General features: G+C 34.7%; 2 protein-coding genes across 2 annotated transcripts; both read right to left on the bottom strand.

Moving 5' to 3' along the window:
- Positions 1–267: 267 nt before the first annotated feature.
- LOC113734300 (uncharacterized) lies at positions 268–9,868 on the bottom strand. Its single transcript, XM_027260787.2, has 15 exons — positions 9,703–9,868; positions 9,530–9,618; positions 8,389–8,767; positions 6,241–6,415; positions 5,444–5,527; positions 5,112–5,353; positions 4,785–5,004; positions 4,042–4,121; positions 3,868–3,952; positions 3,623–3,754; positions 3,420–3,533; positions 3,264–3,311; positions 2,442–2,526; positions 2,185–2,241; positions 268–748 (listed from the first exon to the last, which is right to left on the bottom strand). Exons 3-15 carry the CDS (start codon positions 8,604–8,606, stop codon positions 651–653), a joined length of 1,638 nt encoding a protein of 545 aa, XP_027116588.1. The 5' UTR covers positions 8,607–8,767; positions 9,530–9,618; positions 9,703–9,868; the 3' UTR covers positions 268–650.
- An 11,692-nt stretch (positions 9,869–21,560) lies between these two features.
- On the bottom strand, positions 21,561–26,791 carry LOC140038918 (probable methyltransferase PMT3). Its single transcript, XM_072084521.1, has 8 exons — positions 26,521–26,791; positions 24,994–25,439; positions 24,680–24,844; positions 24,416–24,598; positions 23,672–24,266; positions 23,006–23,118; positions 22,663–22,883; positions 21,561–22,122 (listed from the first exon to the last, which is right to left on the bottom strand). Exons 2-8 carry the CDS (start codon positions 25,261–25,263, stop codon positions 21,801–21,803), a joined length of 1,869 nt encoding a protein of 622 aa, XP_071940622.1. The 5' UTR covers positions 25,264–25,439; positions 26,521–26,791; the 3' UTR covers positions 21,561–21,800.
- Positions 26,792–27,028: the final 237 nt, after the last annotated feature.

Here is a 27,028-nt window from a genome sequence, read left to right as displayed (position 1 = left end):
TGCAGGGAAGAAAAAAAAAGGGTAATTATGACACAATAGGATAAATCTTCCAATTCTTGAGCCTTCACAGACATTTGTCACCATTCATAATTTATCCTGTGGAGTAGAACATGGTACATCTGCAGATTTTTGTCCATGGTTGCAGACGAAGGAAAGCTACATAGCCATTAATTGAACAGAAACCTGTGATGAATTGTTTTCGCCGGTATGAACCAATCAGAAAGAGAAAGCTAGAGTCAGAGAATAATCAGATATAAGAGCCCAAAATTCAAAGCTTTGTAAACTTAAAGATTGGTATTGCTATGACTAAAGCTGTATCAAGAAAGGTAATTACAAGAACAGGCTATTGTATCAGTTCTCTACAGTTTTGGCACCAGAAAAAAACCAGAAGACTTGCACATTTTGCAACTATCCAAAAAGAATTGAATATATATATACTTTCTGGAGATAATTTACACAGATCACGATCAAAGCCGAGCCAATCCAAATGCAAACTGTAACAAACGCCAAAACGCCTTCATCATGCATACTTACACTTTGGGTGTACAAAAACGAAAACAGCTGTAACAGAAGCTATTCGGTCATAATTAACTTAATCCTGTCCGGCAATTGCTAGAGTCATCTGAAGTTATGCACAGATTAGTCATTTTTCATGGTTCCCCCCGTTTCGAAACTTCTAATTGCCGAGGTAATAGATTCAGAAAGCTTCCTTGAGCAGACTGATTTGAAGAAGCATCTGATTCCTCATCTGCGAAATGAAACATAAGGAGATCAGAAAACTCTGAATTTGGCATTTCCATGTATCTTTTACCAATCACATCACATAGCCACAGCAATTCTAGGGTGGAGTCAAGCCGTAAAACTGTGAAATGCACAAAACAAAAGAACATCAAGTAACGAGTAGACCTATATGAACATGCAATTATGGGATGGATGAAGTCAGACCCTCTATGACACAGCACAAGATCCATTTTGAGTCATCACCAACATGCTAAAACACGAATTTCTAAAGTTTGAATTGAGCAGTGAGGTTAAGTAATTTTTCCACCTCCTCTTTTGGGACGGGAATGCTGTCCAAGGGTAATGGAAGATGACCGTGGGTAAAGTCAGTAGAATACCTTTTCATCAAGTAAAGTTGGAGATGCCTAACAAACAAGACATTGCAAAAGAAACAACAACAGAATCAAACAAGAATTTTTTGACTTGCCCATTTATACCCATCTAATTAAATGGGAATAAATAGTTTGACTCATTTATACCCATTATTCATTTTAACCAATTCAAATTCGTCCAAATCATCCATTTTGACACCTCTAACTAATGCTAATAGTAGCTATTCCAAATCGAGACTATCAGCAGTGGAGACTGTGGGTGAGACTTTATCAAGATTGTGCGGCGCACATCAGACGGGTCCCCGACAGATTGCTTTTCATACGTAGAGGAATCTTAGTAGTCCGAACTAGTAAACTAGTAAACTAACCAGAGTTGTCTACGGTACCGAACCTTTTAGATATATAAATTGCAACAGAAAGATGGGACTCAAACAGTATCATGAAAACATACAAGGAAAGGAGAAAATTTCAACGAGCATGTATCATTTTGTAGACACAAGTGGTACATGTTACTTGGATATTCACTTTTGGTACGAAAGCAACTTCCTTTCCATAGCTACAATCAAAAGAAACAGCCTGCCAACAATAAAATGCGAAATGACAAGGAAACGAGGAAATGTGAAAGACTTCAGGCAACAAACAAGTACATTCATCATTATATTTCATATGCTCCCCAGCCAAGATACAGCTTCTCTTTCCAGAAGGAAACATAAACACACACAGCACTCTTTCCGGAAAGTATTACTCTTTGGACTTTAACCTTGTCCATTTAAGCAAGCAACCATCTATAACTTGACTTTTGCCATTTACATGCAAAATCCATCATTAGTTCAAAATCAAAACGGCATCCAAGGAACACCTGCAACAAAGTGTATCTGAAACTGGGAGGACGCAACAATTACTACACATTTTTCTCTCTTCATACTTATAATTAGCACAAGGAGCATGTCTTCCTATTCTGGTAACAGTCACATGGCATAATAAACAACCAGAAACAGTTGTATCAATGTAAAGAGACACTTATAAACAAATTACAAACAGATGAACAGACAAGGGGTATAAAGAAACATACTGAAGAGGGATTTGACAGTGGGTCTCTTAGGCTTAGTGCTCTTCTTCTTCAGTTCAGCTGAAAAAAGAAAATCATTTCAGAAACCTATCAGAACCATTAAAATTGAGTACGCCACATTAGAAAAATTTCCCCCTAGTAAATATCACATGAAGCTAAAGATAAGCATCAAGCACAAATTTCTGTTATGTTTTTGCCACATTTTATTAGAAAACTAAAGGAACCCATGAAACTGGAATATAAATGGAGAAGCTTGATACCAATTCCAGGAACTTCATGATCGTTGACAATTTCGAAGTTTTTGTATGTGTAACCCATAAAGTTGACATCCTTAGATGAGAGCATCTGCAACAATAAAAGGAACAATGAAATGGTACACAAGCATGAACACTTTCCTTGCAATATCACACGTAAGCAAGCATTATTATATAATAAAAAACAAGCATAATTTAAGAAATAGAAGTATCTAGACATCCAAAATTTTCCAATTATGTTACTGCCACCTTAGGAGCACTTTAAGTAGAGGAGTTGCCATCATGCTTTCTTAGTCACAGGCTTTGGCCAGTGACTTCTTCTTTCCTTTTTCTTTTTCTTTTTTATTTTTTATTTTTTTATTATTTCGCTAACAATGCAACTGACAGTCTGTTTTGATAAAACAAAGTTTCTGATATTCACTAACAATAATGTAATTTACTAAAAAACAAAATTTCAGTAAGAGTTTGAATGTTAAATTCATGGAAGATTGAATGTATTAGCCTAGATATAATTCTTTAATCTGTTGACCCTACAAATTCTCTACAACCCAAACTTGCGAATGGGATACAGTTGTATTCACAGCAAGCTAATAACATACTACGTGCGACCAACATCACAACTAAAACCACTTGCACAAAGGCTTCAACTATTTTACCAGAAGCTGCGACAAACTTTTCTCACTTATCAGTAGACAGCAAACATGAACATGGACCACCACATAAAATAACAGAGCACCATGTGAAAGAGAAACAATAGTAACCACCAACTAAAAGAAATGCTGTGCTTCATTAGTTTAACATGTGTATAAAGGAGCGTCATAAACCAACCTTCCTCCATGGACCAGATTTGGCTGATGTAGCAACTTGACTATCACCCTACAACAATGTAAATTGATCATGAGAAAAATAATAATGTTTGAGTACGACTGGCTGAGATTAGAGTAACCATAGCTTGAAGATGTTTAAAAGGAAAGTCTAGTGCACCTCTTCAAACTTCTCGAAATTTTGGGTATCCAACTCATCGTTAACTTCTGGAATAAATGCTGCTTTCATTTGGTACAACTTGTCCCACTCAATACCTCGGAACCATGGGTGAGCCTGAAAATATTGCACCAGGAATTTCTCACTCTGCAATTCTTTTATCAAAATCAGATTTCAACTTTCAGATTAGATAGATGAAAAGGAACCTTTATTTCATCAGCGCCTTTCGTTCCAAGCCTTTGTTCCACATTGCATAATAGCTTACAGATAAGATCTTTCGCTTCTGGGGATAGTTTTACCTCTTCAGGAAATTTTAGATACGTTCTCCAGTTGACTATCTGCAACAAACAGAAAAAAAAAAAAAAAAAATTACTTGGCCATGTCCAAGAAAGCAACAAGTAGAAACATAGTTGATGAGGAACTGTAATCAAAAATGGAAAAACATTATTACCTTCCTACAAGTAGACATAGGTTCATCCGAGTAGAAAGGGGGAAAACCAACAAGCATCTCATACATAATAGCACCAAGAGACCACCTATAAAAAAAAAAAGAGTCCAGATAATTTTGCTTAACATAAATCTTCTTGTTGTTGTAGGAGGCGAATGAATGCCACAATATACATACCAGTCACATTCCATTCCATAGCCCTTCTTCAACAACACTTCTGGAGCAATATAATCAGGCGTACCAACAGTTGAGTAGGCCTGCATATTCAAAATATAGAAAGAAAAAAGAAATGTCAACATATGCTTCTTCCACAAAGTCTTCATAATTCAAGAGTCTGAAAACATCATCTCCTAAACAGATCTGCTAAAAGAAGAGGAAAGGACCTAGACAATTTAGCATGTTCCCAAAACTTGCAAGCTGGATATTCAAAAGGATACCAGAAATTCAAGTTCCAGCAATAGAGCTAACCAATAAGCGTGTGACATACATATATGAAAACTTAGAAGGTAAATAACTTATTAAGGTAACATGCAATGTTAATCCACTCACAAAAAAGAGAAGAAGACAGGTCATCATGTACAGGAAATGTCGAAGTATGTGTTGATTCTGAGACATAATCAAATGACTTTAGGCAGGAAAGACAATGAAATAAGGGCACGTTGTAGAACAATCTCGTTACAATTGGCTTGTTTAAGGAACAACACCAGATCTGAAACCAGATTACACTGCAGCCATTTGAGAAACAAATAGAATACACAGAGGCATGGATACAAAGAGCAATAAAAGGGCAAGAGAAAAATAAAACACTGGCAGATGAAGACAACCTCTCTATCTACCTGACTATATAGCACTTTTCCTTGTTACTTTTTCTAATTTGAAGTCATTTATGCCATGCAACATTATTCACAGCAGGAACTTACAAGCATCCTCCTGTTCCTTTGCCAATGCAACAGCTGCTCTTGCTGAGTTCGCTTTGGTGCTGCTGGTCGCCCATCACTTTGCAAAGCACCACTGTAATTATTCCCAACTGAAAAATCCTTCTCCTGAAGGTTACTACAGTCTAACGGCTTACATAGCCCAAAATCAGACAATTTCATATGCCCATTACGATCTAGGAGCAAGTTATCAGGCTTGATATCTCTGTTAAATGTCAATGAAAAACAAATTATTCCTGCTATAGAACATTTACTCTCAAGTTTGAAAATAAAAATAAACCCAAAAGCAATTGTCAGAATAACTTAACTGACCTATGAATATAATTGTGTTTGTGGATGGATTCAATTGCAAGGACTGTTTCCCCAACATAAAACCTGGCCTCATCTTCAGTCAGCGTATCCTTTCTCATAAGCAAAGTCATCATATCTCCACCAGGTAAATATTCCATAATAAGATAAAGATACTCTTCATCTTGGAAAGAACAATAAAGTTTGACGATGCAATTGCTGTCAACTTCAGCCAGAAGATTTCTTTCTGCTTTCACATGTTCAACCTGTACAAGAATATATTTCGAAAGATTAAGGAGAAAAGTGCAACAAGAAACGATCCTTAAGAAAAGCTCAATAAGAAAATAATCCTCTACCTGGCCTCTACGAAGCATTTCCGACTTCTTTAGTTTTTTCATAGCATATACATTGCCTGTGGTCTTTTCCCTGCAGATCCTAACCTGCAATACAAAACAAATAATAAATAAAGGAGAAGCATATATCAATCCCTGTAATAAAAACATTGTTAATCTGTAATATCACTATCTCCAGCAGAGCTCATCTTATTCTTGTGGATAAAAGAGAGAAAAAAGGATAAATAAGAACAGTAGTTAACAATTTGCACGAGGAGACTTTGGCCAAACAAAAGAGAAAGTTACCCACCCAGAACCACATGTCATAGACAGGATTGAAGGACGCATATCCTATCAACAGTGGACTGAGTTATGTCACCACCCATTTCATCCTATACTCACTTGAAAACGCAATGACTAGGCTTAAAATTTCATAACAAAAATATAAGAACTCGCCTCTTTGACCATTTCTACTATTCACAAACTTCCCCCACCTAGACAATCATATTTATGCACCAAAATTCTAGTGTTATAAATTTTGAGGAAACAAATTCAAAAAAATGAAAAAGAAAAAGAAAAAGTGCATCCCATTTTCAAAACCTCTTCTGTTGACATAAAACAAACAAGCTACTATAGTGCCAAGAGTTAATGTTCCCTTGCCAACCTAAGACAAGAAAACAGCCCAATGAAAAGAGAAAGGTAATATGTTAAAAAAGAAAAAAAAAGGTAATTTGAATGTTTTCTGGCCTGAATAAATTTGATGGATTTTTGCAACAGATTTTTCCACATGTGCTCAAACACCCCCACAAAAAGAGTCATACCTCCCCAAAAGCACCCTTCCCTATCATCGTCAATGGCTCAAAATCATCAGAACCCATTTTGTGCCTCTGAAGGCGCATATATTCTGTCTCCTTTTTCTCCAGGTACTTTAATAGGTTACTTTGTTCTTCCTCAGTGACGTCAGCATCAGCCAATTTCCTTTCAAGGACATGACGTCTGCAAGCACAAAGAAAGACATTAATATTCTCTGTAATGCTCTACTCAAAATAATTAAAAACCCTTGTTTCTGAGCAAGAAAAGGAAAGAATGGCACAAGAATACAAGCAAGATAAGAACGCCGTGCCAGAAAAATATATTGATCAAGCAGCACTTTGTTTAGTCAAAAGAAAGACAAGCAAAGTCTGCATTCTTAATGGTCAGGACAAATAGTTTAACTCTTCATACTGAAAAGACTTGATACTTTTTGTCGTAGCATGACATATTCACTAAAAACAACCTTCCTTCAAATCGAACATCTGGATCACTTTTAATGCATGCAACTTTTTGTTGCTAGTGCAGAAGTTCACCTTGTTCACAGGCAGCATTTGTCAAAAAGGGAAAGGTACCAAAAGAACGGATGGTAGATAGTTTCGAATAACTGTGTCGAGTAGACTGCTAGAGTTTACTTGCTTTCTAAGGCCAAATTCTCTGGCATTTCAAAAGTTGTCAGAATGGCCAATTTTAAATTCACAGGAAATCTGAAGGTTAGTTTTGTGCAGACTAAGGAGAACTGATCGTCATTAGACACGCTCTGACAAAAAGGAGCCCATGGACATATCACATAAAAATCCACATTTAAAAATCTAGAATGAGCAACTAAACATGAGATTCGCTTTTGTTCCCTCTTCTGTTTATAAAATCTTCGAGGAATTACTAAACTATAGAAACAATTTGCATTTCTCATTAATAAAATATGATATGTTCTTGCCATAATAGAGACATTTGTGTTCCATTTTCTCATAGGAAGACATTTATTTCTAATTCATTTCTGCATATGGACAATCTACAATTGGTTTTTCATGGCCATCCTAGTTATTTTGCCCTGTAAGTGTATCTTTCAGGAGATTACTGATAATATTTCACATACAAAGCAACATATAAGTGACTGACAATTGCTCTTCTATTTGTGCAGATAAGTTACTGTTAATGTCCACCATGGATTCTGTTATTGTATGTAATGAAAGCAGATTAAGCACTTCAACAGAGTTGGAGTCCCATTTGTCTTCATATCCAAAGACGAGATATGAGATTGGTTAACATGGATATGAGCAATTCATGTTAAGACAAATGGATATTTAACTGCAAAAGAAAGAGCTTAACAAATCGATATTGGTACCTACAATCATATAGGTACCTGCAAAAGAAAGAGCTTAACATGGATGTGAGATTGGTTACATGTCAAATGTTGAGGCACAAAAGCTGGGACTCTTTGACCAGCAATTTGATTGTCAGGTTCCAAAGTGGAATGCTAAAGCATAAAAATCAGAGAAGCCTCTACCAAAGATAGAGCTGGAGCAACTTTTCTACAACACCCCTAGCCGATATTTTTTGAAAAATCTTTCATGTGTCTAAATAAGCCCAGAGGAGATTTATTACCCAAAGCATGCAATCAGCTGAGACAATCCTTAACAACTCCCTGACGTCTATTACAACTAGTCCAAGGGGCATACTGCAACGCATGTGCGTGTGGGTCAAAGAAAGATAAATGACTATTGTTCATCTAACACCAAAGTACAGCCTCAGCACTAACAGGTCGCTACCAAAATTTGCAGCAATACATCTTTGAGCAGCCGAGATATTATCCTTCCAGATGATCCACTACACCCTGGGAGCGATCATGTAAAACAACAAGCATGTCTTCCTACAAAATTGTGTGCAAATGTAATGCAACTGAAGATCCCTTTTCTTACCAAGGACACCATGAAAATCATCTTAAGAATTGCTCATTAGGATCCCCTTATCGGTTAACAACGGGATTACAACCACTGTTGTTTTAAATTTGAAGCCTTTGAATGAAAACAGCATTATAATCCTATTCCTGTTGCAACTAAAATGAACGTATTAAGTAGAAGACATTGAAAATATATTTTGTCCAACACTCATTACAGAAATCACACCAATTGCAATCAAATAGAAAATAAAGGTCATACCTCTCCCTCCGCTCCTGAAGATTCTTCATCTGCTCCTTGTAATGCTTCTCTATATACTGCTTAGCAGCTGCAGCCTTCTGCTTGGTAGCATTTGAGGGCGCCTCCTCACTTGCAACCAGTTTTGATCCTTCTTTCCCATTAACTGTTTCCTTCCTCTTTGCTGGCTTTGGCTTATCCTTTGATCGGGATTTTCCAAACCATCGCCTCAGAGCCTCCATCTGCTTGACAAGTCCGTTATGCCACTTCTGATCAGAATCGCACCAAAACCTAAAATGCTACAAGTCCACAATCTCAACTATTCCCCTTCTATCCACAACCATCCAGCACATCAACTCTGAAAGTAATCTTCAGCAACCATAAAGAATCTGATCAATACACTCTGCATAAGACACAAAAATAAGAGAAAATGAATAGGACAATCTCTTCAACAGGAAACAAAAATTTTACCAGTTGTTAGAACTAGACCCATCTGGACTTAAGCCTTGCGGTATCTACTTTATTTCTTCTTTTTCCCTTTTCACTATTATAGCTATAGTATCTGGAAATAAAGATTACTCTAATAGCATTTATTCCAAATTGCAAAAGTTCACGACTTTTTTTAAATACAAGATTTTTTTTCCAATTAAAGCAAACCAAATTGGCTGATCACCTTGACCATAATAACTAAAAGCAAATGAAGTTTAAAAAACAAAATATCCTTCCAAATTTGCTGCTTGCTCACTTCACACATCACGGACTAAAAGAATTTACATACACAGATACTCAAGCAACTAAATTGGCCGAATGTTGCAAAAATTAAAATTCTAATACACTCTCTAAACTCTCCTAATAGAGACCCGAAATCTCTTTTTTTTCTCCCAAAAAACAAAAAGGAAGGACTGAAAATAGCACATTGACTCCTCAAAAACTACAGTCAAAATTGAAGAACTAAAAAACACACAATATTGACCACAATTCAGGATAAAAGTCAGAGCCAAGATTCAAACTCTACCATAATTCGATTAAACACCTGATCCAAAAAGACAGCCAAGATGCACTTTACACAACCTTGAGCTAAAATAAAGTCACCAAAAAAATAAATAAACAAAAAGAAGAACCCAAGGAGCAAAATTCCAGAAAAATCAAAAGACCCAGAATTCACCTCCAAGAACCCAGCAAGAATTTTGAATTGGATTGATTTTAGCCTTCCAGTGCTATTTTTTCAGTGTGGAGGGTGTCTTTTTGGAGAGACTAAGAAGTAGGAGTAAAGTAAGATTAGCATAAGAGTATATCTTAAATAAAAAAAAATGAAAAAAGGAAAAAGAAAAAACCCACCCCTAAAAAAAGAGAAAGAAAAAGGAGAGAAAAGCAGCAAAAAGATGGTTTCAGTGTAGGTAGGGAAGAAGACTGGTGATTTTTGTAGCTGTTGTTGGTGAAGCAATAGTAATGAGTGATGACCACTTTGAGTCTGTGCTGTGTTGTGGTGGCATCATTCATTCACCAAAGAAAGGGAAAAAAACACACACAACACATACCAGAAACAACAAATACAACACACAGTTCAGCTTTCCTTCAAGAGATAGAAGAGAAAAAAGAAAAAGGAGGGACTTCTTTGATTTGATTAGTTGCCTTTTTTTAAATTAACAAAATTGTGAGGTTTTAAGTATTTTGTAACAAAATTTTCTTTTCTTTCTTTTTTTTTTTTGTTACTAGGGATAGAGATGTCTGGAATCAGAGTTCTAAGACAGTTGGAGTAAGGTGGATCCCATTGTGAATTTGACCAAGCATTCCATTAAAGAATACTTAATTTGGTTTCTTGCCAATATATTAAATGAGATTACCGAAATTGATAAATGTACAATGTATAGAAGTGATCCGGGTTCTTTTTTTTAAAAAAATTAAACTCAAATATTTTACTTAAAAAATTTAGGAAAATGGGATACTCTAACATCATCGAAGAAATTATCTTAATCATAAGCCGTCTTTTGCATTATATTATGATATCTATATAGGGTTGTTACGTAAGAAAGTAAAATGAAAACTCATTATTAAAATAGAAGGGTCAATATATAGAGTCGATATATATAATATTAACATAGCTTATTATTACCATTATATCCAAGTATTTTATGCCTAACTACTTCCAATTATGAAGGCCCTAATGACTTCTTTTATTAATGCATTTGAAATGGAATTGCAACGAATTTCTAGAAATTAATTAGAGAATTTTAAAATGGAATAGGATTGTTCAAGTTAATAGGCAATGAGTTTTTCTTGCTAATGAAATGATAGTTTGTTTTGTCAATAGATTTTGCATTGAAAATAAGATAACATGGTAGCATGATGAAAATGGTCAGCGACGTTATCTAGAATTTTATAAGACTAGAAGAATACATGGTAGTGTTTTCTACTATTAATGTGTTCTCAGCCCAAGTCATTTGTTCCAGTTGTTTTTGAAAGCGTGGAGTTTATGACGTGTAATTATTTAGATTACAAAAAGCCTCGAGTCATCAGATGTAAAAAGGACGCATTTGACTCCAATTTCTTTGCAAACATATACAAATACTAATTTAAAATGAGAAAAAAAAAAAAAAGGATCCACTATTGGTACTCCATGCTTTTCTAAATTCACACAAAGATAAAAAGTATAATTATTGTATCTCTAGAAGTGTTTAGTATAACTATTTTGGTTCAATTAAAACTGAAATAATTTTTATAAAAGATGAATAATTTGTCTCAACTTAAGAATGCAATTATAATTATCCTAAAATGATCGCTCACTCGTCAACGTGTGTGTATAGATATAGATGAATCATCAATGACAATAATATCTCTCGTATTTTTCATTAAAACTTTCCGTGTTGTTTATTGTTGTTCATTTGATAAAACGTTTCATTTGTAATCGACAGATCACGAGTTCGAATAATTAATGAAAATAAACGGAGAATCACTCTTGATTCTCTTTAAATTTAAATTTTTTTTTAAAAAAAGAAGAATAAACAAAAAATGCCCCGTCCTCTTTTCATTTTACTTGTAATTTCATGAACAGGGGTAGTTGTAAATTCAATTAATAATGGTTGTATTTCGTCTAACTACATGATCAAAAAATTCCAAAAAAAGCGTCATTAACAAGTAAAAGAATGCCATTAATGCTTCCCCCGGTTTCTTAATTACCAATTTCAGGCAGCTGTTGATTTCAGAAATATCAGGTGCTTAAGAAAAATCTGAAACGTCAAATTGTCGAATTAAGTACTACTACTTATATAGTACTGTATGACTTTAGCAAATGTTTTGCGGAACCAAACGTTAATAGACAATGGACCCATAAAGTCAGCACCAAACCTAACGCCGCCGGATGGATGGTTTCATTGAGTCTCTCGCGCGAAGTTTGGGAAATCGCGATCATGTCGAATGTCTCAATGCGGCGTGGTCTTCCAAGATTTGCATCCTTTTTTTTAGCTTTTGACTTTTCCTTCTTTAATTTCTTTTCATACAACTGGTCTTTTGTTTTTTTTTTCTTCTTTTTCATCCCAAAAGGCAAGAAGTTTTGGGTTGGGAGAATGGTTGGTGTTTGGATAGTAAATTATTTGAGATAATTTTGTAAAAAAATATTGTAACACTTTTTTTATGTGATTATGTGAGATAAAAAAATGATTGAAAAATATATTAATGATGCAAACAAATTAGTGTGTGTAAATAACGTGTAATCCAAACAATTATAATTTATCATAGATTGGATCAACTTATTTTCCAAATTGATTCATCCATAAATGAATTGTCATGTAAGTCTGCTAACTAGCATACGGTGAAATTAATTGAATGATTTTCATAAAGTCACTGAATTTTCTCCTTCCCATATGAGAAAAGACGAGAAAATTGTACATGTTTGGATTGCTTCATATTTTCTCAATTTTATTTGCTTACATCATCTTTACAATTTCCAATACACCTTTTTATTTTCCCAATATCTTTTTATCTCACATACATCATATCACAAAAAGTGCTACAGTAAAAATATCCCAAATAATCTCAAATAACTTACAATCCAAACAGATAATAAAATGCTGGCGTTCGAACGTTAAATTTTTTTCTAAATAATTACCGATTCAAACAAAACTACAACACTCCTCAAAAAATTCAGCCACCAAATTACCTTTTAGCAAAATTTTTCAAGAAATTATGAAAAAAAATGCAAATCGAGAGACTTGGTTCCACGGGAGGACCCTCGCTAGTGGCCAACTCAAAGCCAGCTACGTTGGTTACCGGTTCAAACATTTTATCCCGTTAGAAATTATTTATACTCGCTTTGACATTTGAGGTCTCAGACCAACTCTCATAGGCTAGTTGTTCATTTGCAGAGAGTTTTACTTTACATGGCTTTTTCTGTACTTTTGATGGACTGTTGCACGCATATGCGTAAGGCTTAGGTTATGTTCTGAAATTCAAGAACGGTGGGAGAAATTATGCCTAAGGTTTTATTCTCCATTGATGGAAGCTATGTATGATGGTTTGTTAGCTTTCCCAAAGAAGTCTTGTATGCTGCTGGTAACCCATTTATATTCATATACATAAATTTAAGATATTCATATCTATCTATTCATGGACAGATATGGGTAAATTTAATTAAATAGGTGTGTTTGCCACCTATATATGCTGCTCCTGCTCAACTTAATTTAATGAAATGAAAGCTCTTTTTATTTTTTAGAAAGAAAAAAGAAAAGTATTGTGTGCAAACCTAACCTAATTAACAAGGACCATTTATCCCCACTATCAGATTTTACACACGAGTAACCGTTGATGCATGACAAATGTATAAAAGTAAATTTAAAATTTGAATTGAAATTATGCATCATGCAGCATCGAAACTGCAAAGTCATCTTTACACTACATTGCATAAAATATTAATCTAATTAAAAAGGTTGATATTTTGAATCAAGTTTTTTCATTTTTTTAGTCATGACTTGCTTTGAATTTGAATCTTGAAAAATAGTTGTATTTGCTGTGTAGATAACCTCTAGTCATTGTAGAATAATATAAGCACGAAAACTATCAAGAAAACACAACAGGAAAAAACAAATAAAGGTCCAAAACTCAATGTTTCCATCAAGAAAAAATGCCACATTGCTTGGATTGAAGAACAAATAGTTTTATGTTTGAATTAAAAAAAAAAGAACATACTGCACTTTGTCCTAAGTTTCTAATTAAGAAAAAATATTCAATTAAATGCTTCACAAGTCTGTCCATGTACCGTAATCAGCTCTAATATCTACAAGACGAGTTTAAACCAAAAATTCAGATTAAAGCAAAAACTTTAACTTGTAAATTACACAGTTATCCAACTAAGGTTTAAAGAGATATGATGTACCATAAAATTTACTGATTCAAATTCTCAAGAATATTATTGATTCTTACATATAGATACTAAGACATGAACAACCACTACATTGTTCATTCTCAAAGCCCAAATCACGATGAGTTATTGAAATGAAATCAAACTTCACTAGGTAACGTATATGTACAGTGCAGAGACAAAATACTGTTAGTTTATTAACAAGAGTAAATCTTATATACTTAACAGTATGTTCACTGTTATTATTAAATTCATGGCATATGTGTAAAAATTGAATTTCAAATTCAAATTTTGTATAGTTATTATTTATCTAATATTGACAGTGTATACACTGTTGGTGTAAAAAAAATTAATACTCCTAAATAATTTAGAAAGGTGCGAAAAGTTTCAGTAACTTACTTTTATCCAGCAAGTCAAAGGTCACGTTTATCTAAATTAGAAGCACAGATCCAAATGAGGGGTATTCTTTTTTTTTTTATTTTTTATTTTTTTTTGTCAACACAGGGGTGTCCGGGTCAAGACCCGAAGGCGGCCCGACTAATCCCCTGCGCCTGGAGTACAGCGCCACCCCAACCGCACCCAGGCGTTAGGTGAGGTTCGATCCCACGACCTTGCGAGTGGTTTTCCAGCCGCAGACCGGGTGATCTAACCCCGGGGGGAGGGGTATTCTTTTATAGAATCTAGATATCGAAAAGATGCAATATCTCCTTCATTAGAATTTAGTTTTAGGCACAGCAAAGCAAACTTCCTTCAAAATGAGAATAATGACTGCTAAAATAGATTGATTTCTTTTGGGTCCAATAACGGAGAAACCTATAAAGAATGAGGTAAAAAACGACTTATTATGCTCTAAATGAAATCCATTTTTGCATATGTAACTTACTATATATTCTCTTAAGACGAATAGAACTCTTAACTTTTGTATTCCATTCTGTCTATTTGCTATTTGTGGGTTTTGAATCTTACTCTATGAGCTCTTTATTTGGAGCCACTGAGGAATAAGAAAATAAAATCCAAATTTGTTTGGATAGTGAACTTATTTCAAATAATATTTCGCTTTCATCATAAACACATTTTTCAATCCACCTTTTTATATTCCCAACTACCTTTTTATCTCACATATATCACATCACAAAAAGTACTACAGTAATTATTCTAAATAATATTTCGAATAATACCCTATCCATACAATACTACTAGTACTGTTTTGGAGTGCATGGGATGCAAATCGAGGTGGATATTCTGGTTTTATAATTGCCAATAGAAAAATGCAGTATCTGGCTATCAGTTACCATCAGTTATTGTCAGAAATGCCTTAACTTCATCCACAAAGACAAGCCCTTTATTGCATATGAAATCGAATATTGTGCTGTTCCACCAACATAAATGGCAGCACTTATTAAATGGTACAAAGCCTAGCTTCTTGATCGTGCAGCTTCCATGTCTTGATTCTTGATGGTGGCATGAGATTTAGAAAGAAAAAAAAAAGTAATGTGCTTTAAGTGTAAAATGACTCAAAATCTCTATCAAACAAATGATTTCATCATGAGCATGATACTTGTTATGTAGGGCTTTTTTTTTTCTTGAATGGAAAAGAGATTTGAGTAGACAAGTTATGACCATCTCACATAGGTTTAATTGTTATGCATTGGGGATAACAAATTATTTATATAAGTTTGACTGCTTACATTATAAATATATTTTTTTTACAATATTTTTATCTCACATACATCATATAAAAAAAAGGTGTAACAGTATCATTTTTAAAAAAAATTATCCCAAATAATCTCCAATCCAAATACTAATTTAATGGTCAATTACAAATACACAACAACTCTAATTACCTTAGAAGACCGGTAATGCAAATCATGGTGGTCTTTGAAAGTCTTGCCGTGTTAATTAATTCAGTGCCCAGTTCGAACCTTGAAGGTGAAAGAAAAGGATGCGCCACCTGATCATGTGTTTCCTTTGAGTCTAGGTTGTTTACATAAATTCCCTTGAAGAAAAGATAGTCAGTGCTTAACAGCCCTGTGAGCAAGTGATTGGTTCCACTTGAATACATAGAACATCAATTCTTGCCAACCCTTTAAGCACCTTTTTATGGATACTTAAAAGAAACTTAGTTCAAGATTGACTTTAATAGTCATTCCAAGTAAAAATTATTCTGACTTTTTTGTTACAATTGTCTACGCATATTAATATTGTTGTGAAGGAAAGAGCTATTTATAAATTCATTAGTGATACATATTATAATATTCCCGCTGCCAAATTCAGAATTCAAATACTGTACTTAAAAATTGAGGGTGAGGAAAGATGTGGACAGGGGTGAGAGGGTAAAAAAAAAAAAAGTATTAATTCTATCGAGTAAATTGCAATTCAACAACTTTGATTCTGGCAAAGAGAAAAAACAATATACTCCCTCCGTCCCACTTTGATAGTCCTGTTTCTTTTTTCACACAGTTTAAGAAAAAATAACTAACTTTGTTGGAAAAGTAAATTTAGATTGTTATTTTTCTAAAATATCCTCACATTAAATAGAGTACAACTTTAAGGGAATTTGAATTGATAGTAAAAAAAGAGTCAACTCTCATTAAATGTAGTAGGTTTATAGTAACAACAACTAACATTGAATAAGGGTATTTTAGAAAAATTAAAATACAACTACATTCTTCAATTGAAAAGTGGACTACAATTCGGTACAGATGAAAAAGGAAAACAGGACTATCAAAGTGGGACGAAGGGAGTATTACACAACAAAGCCAATTTTGGTCCACATTTAAATATCATCTACCTCTAACACCAGAACTACAATTTTCTTAGTTCCACCTTCACTTTAGAAGCTAAACCCACAGAATCACCCCAATAAATGAAGGGAAAAAAAAAGGTTTTACGCCCATTTTTTCTTTTAGAAGTGTGATAACATGTTGAATAGTCTTTGTGATAACATGTTGAATATTAGTCGTTCTTAGTTTTTGACTTTTTGGATTGGATAAATTAATATTGAAGTAGAATAAACAAAAAAGAAAGAAAGAAAGAAAGTTCAATAAAAATATAAAAGCGAAGAAATAAGAAAAAGAAAAGTTTTAAGAAAACGCGGGTTTCCAACAATCACAATAAAGACACAGGATATAAAGGGAAAAGTCTGAAGAAAATGGTAATCAGAAAAGTGAGAAAACGCGGCTGCTGCGCTGGACCACTACCTAAGACAGCCCAAGAAATTATTATTAAAAATTATTAGTACGAAAAATCACAATAAAATAATCACACGTTTCCAGAATAACTGCTCCAAAAGACTACTACTTTTTTTTTTTCCTCCAAAAGATAACAACTTAAATTGCAAGCCATCCGCGTAAAAATTCTGTGGAAACTTGTAAGCAGTAATAAATATCTTGAAGATGGATTAAAAGGAATTCTTGTAATGAATGAGACTTGGTTGATATATATAATCTGAAGGCCAAACTGTCATTTGCTGTCTGTTAAAAAAAAATTGCTATTTTCTGGAGATTTTGTACAAAAATGTATCGCAACGATTTGCTGTATGCATGATAAATAGGTGATTAAAAAACATATTTACGAAAAAAGTAAATTTTTCTCGAGAAAAAAATGGCATGCTTCATTTGATTAGAATTTGCTACGTAAGATATCAGAAATTATTATTATTTCAACAATCATGTTTGACAGGAAATGTTTTGACAACAAAAATCGACATCGTGAATTACTACTATACAGGAAAAGAAGGGCTTATCTCTTGTGAGAACTTTTGTATCATAGCCCTTTCTATAGTTATAATGCATAGAATGATAATTTGAGTTCACAAGTGAGTTAATATTTTCAAGAAGGGAGATGGAGTGTAAGTGAGAAATATCAGGTTCGAATCCTTTTCCTTAAAAAAAAAAAATTTCAAGAGGGGCACGGCCATAGGATCATTGCATGAATTAAAAAGTTATAAAGTAGTAGAAGAGAAGGAAAAAGAAGGAAAAAGAAACAACAACATGAGTATGGCTTAGAAGAGAAAAATAAAGGTCAGGTAATAATTTATCATCAACAATTATTTCTGCCCTTTTTGCTTCTATTTTGAGAAGGTCACTAGCAAATTGATTACTTCTTGGAAGAGTCAAGTCAGCCGGTTTCTTGAACTTAAGTGGAGGACTTTTACTTTTGTAACCCAAGAAAAACCCGTATGCGCTTTGTAACTAATAGTCCAAATCATAAATAATCACAAAACAAATAAATGATCAAACGAAAATGTAGGGAGTTTAAATCTTGATTCGTGTGAATGATTTTTGTACATTTTTCGGATCCCTATTGTTATTTTTTTAAATTGTTTTCAGCAAATCGGATACTCTACTGCTGTGAATATGGACCAATAATGTGAAACGTTTGCATAAATGGCAATTTGACTTTGTAAGTAGTAAGCTTTAAAAAAGAGAGGAGATTTGGATGGAGAGCCCGCAAGACAGGCAAGTTGAGTTTGAGTAAGGTGGGGATGCCCCAAAATTAAGGGAATAAGGATATCATTTGGGGACCATTGTCAAAGCATTTGGTTTGGTTCGACAACAAAGGAAAAGGTTAAGTTTGAAATTTAGCTTTCCAAATTATCCTGCAAGATCATATTGTTCCTCACAACTCTTCAACATTAAACAAACCTTTATAAAGAGAATATACATTCAACTTTTTCCTTGATTAACTACTATTATGCAAGCTATCATTGCTAGCACCATACTGGCCATTATCAATATTCACTGTGCCATATTGATGGAGTTAGTGTGGGGTTCTAAAGAGTCAATAGGCTTGAGAGGTTTTGAACCTTGCTCATCTTAAATTTATAATTTACTACAGTTAAAGTAAATGAGTTGAAAAACAAAAGAAGATACTGATAAAATCCATGACACTTAAGAAGAGATATAGATTCTCCCCTCATCGATTAGTATGCCTACTACATATTCACTAATACTCTTACTGCATATTCACTAATACTGGATGAGGAGAGAATTTATATCTTTTCCTAAGTGCCATGGTACACTTATGTAAAGATATTTGAGCCGTTGCTCAGATACCGTACAGTTTTGACTCATCAATAAAAATTTTATCGTTTTCGAAAAAGAAAAGATACTGATAAAACAAGGCCTTTTCTATTCTATACGTTAGGGTATTATGATAAGTATACTAAACGCACTAACGCAGACGATGGATCCACCATAAAATTATAAAGTTATCCGATCCCCCACGTTCTATTCTGCGTACGCATTTGCATAAGAAGTTTAAACTTTTGCAGATGAAAAGTAATTGACCCGCACTTCTTATTCTGTGCCCCAAGGACAGAAGAACCTCAGAACAAAACCTAGAAGAGACGTTGACATGAATATATATTACTAATAGAACAAAACATCTGATGCCAGAGAATGGCCTAATTAAGCAGACATATTTGGGAGGAAGAGGAATGAAGGGATATGAAACAGGTAGTAGCATATGTTGTTAGTGATGGGAACATTCTAGCCAATGTTATCAACAAGTTTGCTAGTTAGAGAAATGGATGGGAACAAGAATAACAAAACCATATGAGGATTTACGTACTCAATCCATATGCTCTTCCACAAGATGTCTAAGCAAGTTACTGATGATAGGAAACAAGTACCCACTTCATTTAATTGGAAAGGCCCCATAGACACTGCATGTGCCTTTGAATCTCAATACATGTTTGGATTCAGATCCTTTACATGTTATGCGACATCCATGCATGGCATGGTACTATAGCAGCTATACTTGCCCAACATGGCAGGTTGACCAACATAGCCAAAGATGTTAAATCAGTTGGTGGTATGGCCCCTCAGTTTTGGTTCTCATTTTGCTTAAGAATTATTCGTTCTTATTCCTTTTCATTGGAAGGGGAAAAGGAAACGAGGCAATGAACCTCAAATTCGAGTATCAAGTTCCAAAAAATGAATTGCTTTACCACTGAAGCAAAATCTCTATTACTAGTACTTTGTCGTCCAAGCATCCTCGCTCAATTGGTATGAACAGATTACTTTAGTCCAATAAGTTTTGTAATAATGAATAATCTATAAATATTCTTATAAGCGATTTGTGGTGCTAGAAGTATGTCCTGACACGCGGTGGGAGTAATAGAAGCAGAACTTGCCTTACCTTTTCGAAGACCAATTGTTAGTCAATTTCATCAAAGAACACCACATCTGCCTCTGACCACGTTGTATTAAGCTTCAAGCTGTTTTGCATATAGCCCAAGGATTAATGGGCTCTCCTATGAGGTTGAGGGATACATTAGATCATACGAGGGCCTTGTTGAAATATTGTGCCTGAATTATCTACCGTTCTCGACAAAAAAAAAGAAAAAAGAAATCTTGTGCCTGAAAATCTACCAATGTTTTCTGCTATTGAAGGGTCTATAAGATAGAGATTGGTCCAAATATTTCGGATAGAAGTGTTAATATTTTTTTTTTGAGTTGATAATTCCTTTTTTTTTTTTATTTTTTCCCATTTTGGATGGTATCATTTTCTTTGAAGATTTTCATTAATTTGTGTTTTCATTCTTCTTGAGTCACCCCTATTTTGATTGAATTTTTAGTAGTTGTAAACTGAAATTTTGGCATCATTGATGTAAGGGTCTGTCTAACGAATATTCAAGATATACTTCAGGTGTTAAATTTTGAAAATATTAAATTAATTAGAAAAAAGTATATAAATACAAAAAAATATAATACTTCTAATTGTTAATACGTATATATACGATAAGTTGGATGAAATTTAAATGTGTTAACAGTAGTGTTTATTAAAAAAAGCTCGGAGTAGATTTAGTAAATCTGGATTCAACTGTTTACTAGTTTAGCACCCTGACACTCACAAATAGAAGAGAAATAGTACCCTGCCACTCAGATTGCAGTACCTCTTCAACAGGTAGATCTAAATTTTGATTGGTTTTTGTTGAGATATTCTGCCACGGGAGACGGAAAAGTCAACACAGATAGCAAAGATGCCAAAAAAGGATGTGACCCATGCATGAACTAACTCTGTAATATGCAGCGGAAACTAGTAATCAAACAGGGAACTGTCACAGGGAAATAGGAATGCCAAAGGATGACAGAAATGGAAGTACTAGTATTTGGTCAGCCTAGTGGATTAGAATAGTGAAATGTTTTTCAGACTCAAATTTTGACCATCTTGGCAATGACTTTTCTTCTTTCGCACTTCCATCTTGTTAATTCTACTTTCTTTTTATGGTGCCATGGTTCTTGAACATGAAGAATAGCAGAACAGGAAAAAGTGAAGAAAACGAACAATATGCCAGAAAATTAACTTCTTAGTTTTTGTGCCCACCACTGTAAAAAAAATGTACATTAAAGATTTTCCCGGTTTAGCTAATTAGGAATGTGTTTCTTTTAAAAAGGCTCAGAACCATTTTAAGATTATCTATAAACCTCAAATTGGTTAAAAAAAAACACACAAACTAATAAGTAGTAGACTTGTAAATGATGGCAAAATTGAGGCTTGACATATCATAACAAAGGTAGGAAAAGTAACATATGCATCAAATGGTTAAGAACAATAATAGTCAAGAAAACTCAAATATTTCTAGCTACAGCTTACTACTAAATTCATATATCAAAGCTACCTGTTCTAAGAAAGAAGCTGCGAGTTCAAAGCATGTGCACCTTGGAAATATAAACACTTAGGATAAATATTGATTGCTGTATTAGTGCTGGATCCACTTGAAACAGCTAAATAGCATAGTTGTAATGAATCAGTGAGCAAATACCCTTAATCAACTAAATTGAAGCCACTTTTAGCATGTATAGCAGCTGAGATTATTGGTCATTGGCAAAGTGGCTTCAAAATAACTCAAAATCTATTGATATCAAAACAATGAAGAATTGCCTATAGGTGCAGAAGTCTATGCCTTGTCAACTAAATCAAAATCAAAGCTGAAGAGAAAATTTAGAAAAATCATCATCACATAATGCTACAGAGTAAAAAACTGATTTCCATGCTCTCAGGACGTCCTTCTTGAATCCAAAGAGATGGGAGCGTGTGGATATAGAAGACAATTGAGGTGCACCACACTGTTTGCCTATTCTGTATCCCTCAAACTTTCACTAGTCAACCACAGCTTCTTTTGGATGACAAACACGAGTTCATCTCCTTCCTGGTCTGGATCAGAAGTGGAATCAGCTGTTCCAACTGCTTCCCAGTGCATCGCACCCATGTACTTCTTTACAAACTCAATAACCGGTTGTTTGTCCCTGATGATAACAAATCCAGTAGGCCTTAGTATCCGATCCATTTCAAGCAGCAGATCCTCACCGCTACAACCCTTCTTCTCAATATCAGAGAACACAGACCAAGCATGGAGCAAATCATAAGTCCTAGGGTATGTTGAGAAGGCTTCACACCTGTTTCCAACAAATTTGAAGTAAGGCATACTGAATAAAGGTTATAGAGCATCTGCAATGTTTGTCACTTTTCTAAGAAAGCTAGGAAAACTCTCGGCCATTGGTGCCTGTCCTAAGTTGCTTAAAATCAGCTGAGTACATACATTCTTTAGCTAAAATCTCTTTTCTAGGTAGTCTCACTTGCAGTTGACCTTCTTTTTAAGCTTTAATTATGCTTGAATAAACTGATTGCTGACAGCAGCCTGGAGGTGATTCTGAAAACAGTTTTTGGCTTTCAAAAACCCTAAACAACCAAAACATGTTTTCAAATTTTTTGAGCAGCAATTATTTTTCCATAATCAAATTTAAGAAGCTCAAGAAAAGAAGAATAGAGCCTCAACATACCAAGACAAATGTTATAATATGTTCCAATAATCTAAATTTTCTTCAGCCACTAAATTAACTCTTCCAACCCTTGAATTATTCACTTGTACCAGAAGATGAAAATTTAGTAACCAAACTTCAAATTTATGAAAACTACAAAACAATTCAGTAGCATACCAGTTATGGATTGTGCCAATAAGCCCTCTATCGTACACAAGCTTAAGCGTGTTAGGACCATCTTCAGGCACAACATTCATCACCCAAACGTTTTTGTCCTTCAAAGCAGCTCCAAATGAGCCCATATTCGCTTTCATGTCCATCACATTTCTCAGAGTGTCTGATGAAATCTTTGGACTTAAAAGATTCCAGTAATTCTCAACCCTCCGCTGCCAAAGTTGCTGTGCATATACCACAGAAGTACAAAGGCCTTTGAGATATACAACTAAAGAGCACATAGAGAGAGAGAGAGACAGAGAGAGAGAGAAAGAGAGAGAGAGCTAATATTAGGCCTCAAAATTACCATGTCTTTTTCCCACATTTCACTTGAGTAACCGAAATCAGCAAGGCGTGGAGGTGGAGCAGTCAGTCGAGCAGGCCAAGGGGCCAAACCGCTACCCCTAGTCCTATGATCATCTGAAAGAAAAAGAACAGAGTAAATTACCATTTAGATCATAAACCTGTTTTTTCCATTACTATTGTGATTGTCCTCGGCATAACCCTGAAGCACCAAAACTCTTTTAACTTCAAACTACAATTGTTAGTACAAGTGCCAAACCATTCAATTTGTGCCCTAAAGCCAAGAACTTTCTATCCATTCACAGGCTGTAACCCAATGTGAAAAGCACTTAAAACACAAACTAAGGAGGTAGTTATCACTTCTGAATACAGCAAGTGACTACAAATAAAAAAAATCTTAAGTGAAGAGCAAATAAACAACCTGCTGCTTCTTTAGCTAATAGCAAGTTATTATTCAGGTAAAATCTGCCCCATTTAAGGCTTTAAGCACTCAAGCTTTCTAAAATTCAGGATATTGGATCGTATTCACCAGCCCTGATCTTCAAGCACTGTTTCTAAGTGCAGAGTAATTATCATCTCCGAACTTTATTGAATATGTTTCACATTTAGGGCTACAAAAAGGTAAAGAAAAAATAAAATAAAATAAGTTTGATGCAAATCAGAAACTTACGGTCTGAGTAACGTGAAATGCAAGCTTCCATTTTGACTCCCCACACTGCATCAGGATCATCATCAGACTGGCAAAGAGGGGGTTGAGTACCAGGTGGTCGTTCCATATAACAGTCATTTGTCAAAGGCTTGACCCAAATGACAGTTTGATTCCTTTTTTCAGCTATTCTCCAACACATACGTTCCACAAGTGCACTCATCTCTCTCCAGATTCTCAAATCCTCATCGTCTTGTGCATATGCTTCAGGAGATGAATAAGCAAAATAGCCTCCAGGTCTGAGTAGCCTGTCCAACTCAAGAAGAAGGATTCCATCCCTCTGCAGCCAATCAATCCTACAACGAGAACAGTGAGCAAATTCAAATGATCTGCTTGGATAAGGAAGCCTCTTCGTCCCAAGAACACCAAGATAAGCAGGAATTCCTCTTTCTAATGCAAACTGTATCTGATTTTGATGTACATCATTAGGTGCTAATGACATGGTAATTATATTGGATGAAAGAAGATAGCCTCCGAAACTCGCAACACCACAGCCAACGTCAAGAACTGTGCGTATATTTCCTTCATTATTCAATTTATTGTTGGAAAAGTTCAGCATCTGCCAGTCAATGTGTATGAAAAAAAACATCAATAAATTTCCTTCAAAACTGCATAATAGAAAGGATCTTATATAAATCCCAGACATGGATTGTATAAACTAGTTAAAGAAATAAAATTTTTCATAGCCTAAAATCCAAAGAAACCTACATTTGCAATTGATGCTATGTACTTATCAGCTCCGTTGTGAAAATGTGTGCCTCCTCCTGGAAACACAATTTTTTCACCTTTCTCAACCATCCAGTTCTGGTCAGATTTTTCATGTGCAAGATGTGTGTGTGGTATGTTTGCTTTCCAAACTTCATCTCTACTTTTTGGCCACTTAATAGGAACCTGTCATATGAACATGCAGCAAACTATTATATCATAGCCATATATACAAATTGAAGATTAAATATTAGGCATATTTCTCACCCTGTAACCTGAAGGAGGAGGAATCAAACAATTGTATCGCCTTTCAGGCAACGGGCAGTGTCTTTCATAATGCTCCATTAAGGATAAATCCAATTTTAATCTCATCTGGTATATGAGATGTCTGTCCAGACAGGGGATTAATTCTGAATGACGGTCATCACAAACCTTCAAAGGCAAGTGTAAAAATTGAAAGATTTCAATAAAATCATGCAGACAGACAATAAAATAACTAATAAGTCAAACACTTCTAAGACGGCAGCTAAAGATGAAAAAGGGAGTTAGTCATTCATTTGCTCAGCATTGTAAATACCTACCGGGAAAGTCTTTGCAACAAATCCATCCTCTCCATCTTCCAGAGAAAACTTGGCAGAATCATCCTGCTTGGTTCCAAGATCACCATCTTCATCTCCTCCCAAATAAGAAGAACCAAGTTTCCTCAAGGACCTGCTTCCATACTCCAGGGCAGACTCACCGCCGCTCTTAGAGCCAAAATATACATACAGGAAAACCAAAAGAACTGCCACAATACTGACGGAAGTTAATAAGCGCTTCCTTGGTGCTCCATCTGCTCTACCCCTCATCATTTATGTAGCTTGAGTACCCTCCCAAGATAACTTTCAGTTTGCCCTTCCACGACAGATCTTCTTAAATCATGAACACGATCTCATAACCGGGCCATTGATAATGCAGTTCCACAATTTTGACCGACAAAGGAAGCTAAACAAAGTAACTCAGAAAGAAAACTATACTTCAGAAAAACCTGTTCAAGATAAAAGTAAACTGGTCAGACCAACTCAGCAAGCAGGGGAGACCATAGCTAGATAACATTACTTTGTATAAGCTGTAGAAGAGAATGAATAGAGAAGAAAACAGTCTCCAGAGTATAAGAGAACCTTAATGCTTGAAAACCTTTATGACAAAGTTCAAGTCAATGTTAACATAATTGTATTAATCTATGAACTAAATAAATCAACAATGCAAAACATTTCTGTTGGAATAGAGAAATCTCTGCACATATGTCAGCCTACATATGAGAATCTGTTAAGAAGTTTACTATTTAAAACTCAAAAAGTTATAAATACTTTCCAAGATTATTCAACAAACATCAGCATCTCAGTTCCCTTTTCAGGATCATAGACAATTTATAACAGAAATCTAATCTGGTAAATGTAATTCAGGGAAAGATACTTAAATTGGCACTGAATTAGCTGTTTCATTTTATTCTAAACTAGAAAAACCACTAGAGTTACCCCAAATCTTGAAGATAGTGTTACATTAAATATTAACAATTTATGATGAAAAGAGGATGTAAAGATGTTATTACACAATCAAATCCAATTCGCACAGGATGCATGAGCCTAACCAAATCAAAAGTCAGCGACCAACTAACTAGGTCTATCGAACATTCACTGAATGCCGAGCATTTAAATGATCGAAACATTTAAGAAAGCAGAAATTACTAAAAATCAAATAACATAAAAAATTATGCACCCCCAAGTCATGATCCAGATTAGAAATCTCCGTAAATTCAACAACCCTTTGCCAAAATCAACATAAAAATCCAACCTTTACGAAAACGAATAACAAAAACAAGAAAAACAGAAAAGGGCAGCTTCATAAATCCTTAAACTAATCAATTCTACAAAGATCTAAACAACTTTTCGTCTAAACCTTAAACACCAATAATGCAGTGCAAAACCAACAAAAAAGCAATATATTGAATTCAAAATCAACAACTTTCTGTATCAAGTCATCAAAGGGTCATAGATTTTTCAATCAGATCCAAAAAAAAAAAGATTGAACTGCAAAAGAGAGACATATAGAAAGAAAAAGATGCTTACTTTAGTTGAAGTCCAGAATTTGGATTAGATCTGAGATTGGATATCTTCAAGAAGTAAAGGTATCAGAAAACACAATTGCGATGAATAAATAAAAAGCCCAGACATGGATTTGCCTCTGAGTGAGTGTTTTGAGGGTGCGTGTAATGGGATTGAACGCGTAGGTACCCGATGATTCAGTAGAAGAAAAAAGAGAATAAAATAAGCTGGGGGCCCCAGCAGCCCGGGAGGGGAAGATAGCCGAAAAGGAAAGGGGTTAGATCTCAGGTTCTGAGATTAAACTCACATTTTCACTTGTTTCTGTGTTTTTGGCTATTTTTGGAGATGGCGTGGACCACATGGTGAAAAGTTAAAAACAGTGTCTAGGTATCGTGTGTCCTTGGGGCTTTTCATTAACTTTTGCTAATATTTGTGTACATTTTTTGTTGTCCTCTCTTTTATTTCCCTTTTTTTTCTTGGATTCCTTCGGGGTAAAGTTTTAGTGTACTAAATGAAGCCAAGATCAATAATT

Source organism: Coffea arabica, chromosome 3e (assembly GCF_036785885.1).
Source record: "Coffea arabica cultivar ET-39 chromosome 3e, Coffea Arabica ET-39 HiFi, whole genome shotgun sequence".
NCBI lineage: Eukaryota > Viridiplantae > Streptophyta > Magnoliopsida > Gentianales > Rubiaceae > Coffea > Coffea arabica.
Note: the sequence above shows the minus strand (reverse complement) of the source record. Positions and strands in the feature narration are given on the sequence as shown.

What these genes read in the sequence shown, in the direction of transcription:
- LOC113734300 (XM_027260787.2), bottom strand. Translation starts at nt 8,606, where the DNA reads ATGGAGGCTCTGAGGCGATGGTTTGGAAAATCCCGATCAAAGGATAAG. An exon ending in AAATGCTTCGTAGAGGCCAG is followed by an intron (nt 5,354 to 5,443) that starts GTAGAGGATTAT and finishes ATTCTTGTACAG; the next exon opens with GTTGAACATGTGAAAGCAGA. An exon ending in CTATGTCTACTTGTAGGAAG is followed by an intron (nt 3,755 to 3,867) that starts GTAATAATGTTT and finishes TGTTTGTTGCAG; the next exon opens with ATAGTCAACTGGAGAACGTA.
- LOC140038918 (XM_072084521.1), bottom strand. Translation starts at nt 25,263, where the DNA reads ATGATGAGGGGTAGAGCAGATGGAGCACCAAGGAAGCGCTTATTAACT. An exon ending in ACATAGCATCAATTGCAAAT is followed by an intron (nt 24,267 to 24,415) that starts GTAGGTTTCTTT and finishes ATTGACTGGCAG; the next exon opens with ATGCTGAACTTTTCCAACAA. An exon ending in ATTGGCACAATCCATAACTG is followed by an intron (nt 22,123 to 22,662) that starts GTATGCTACTGA and finishes TGTTGGAAACAG; the next exon opens with GTGTGAAGCCTTCTCAACAT.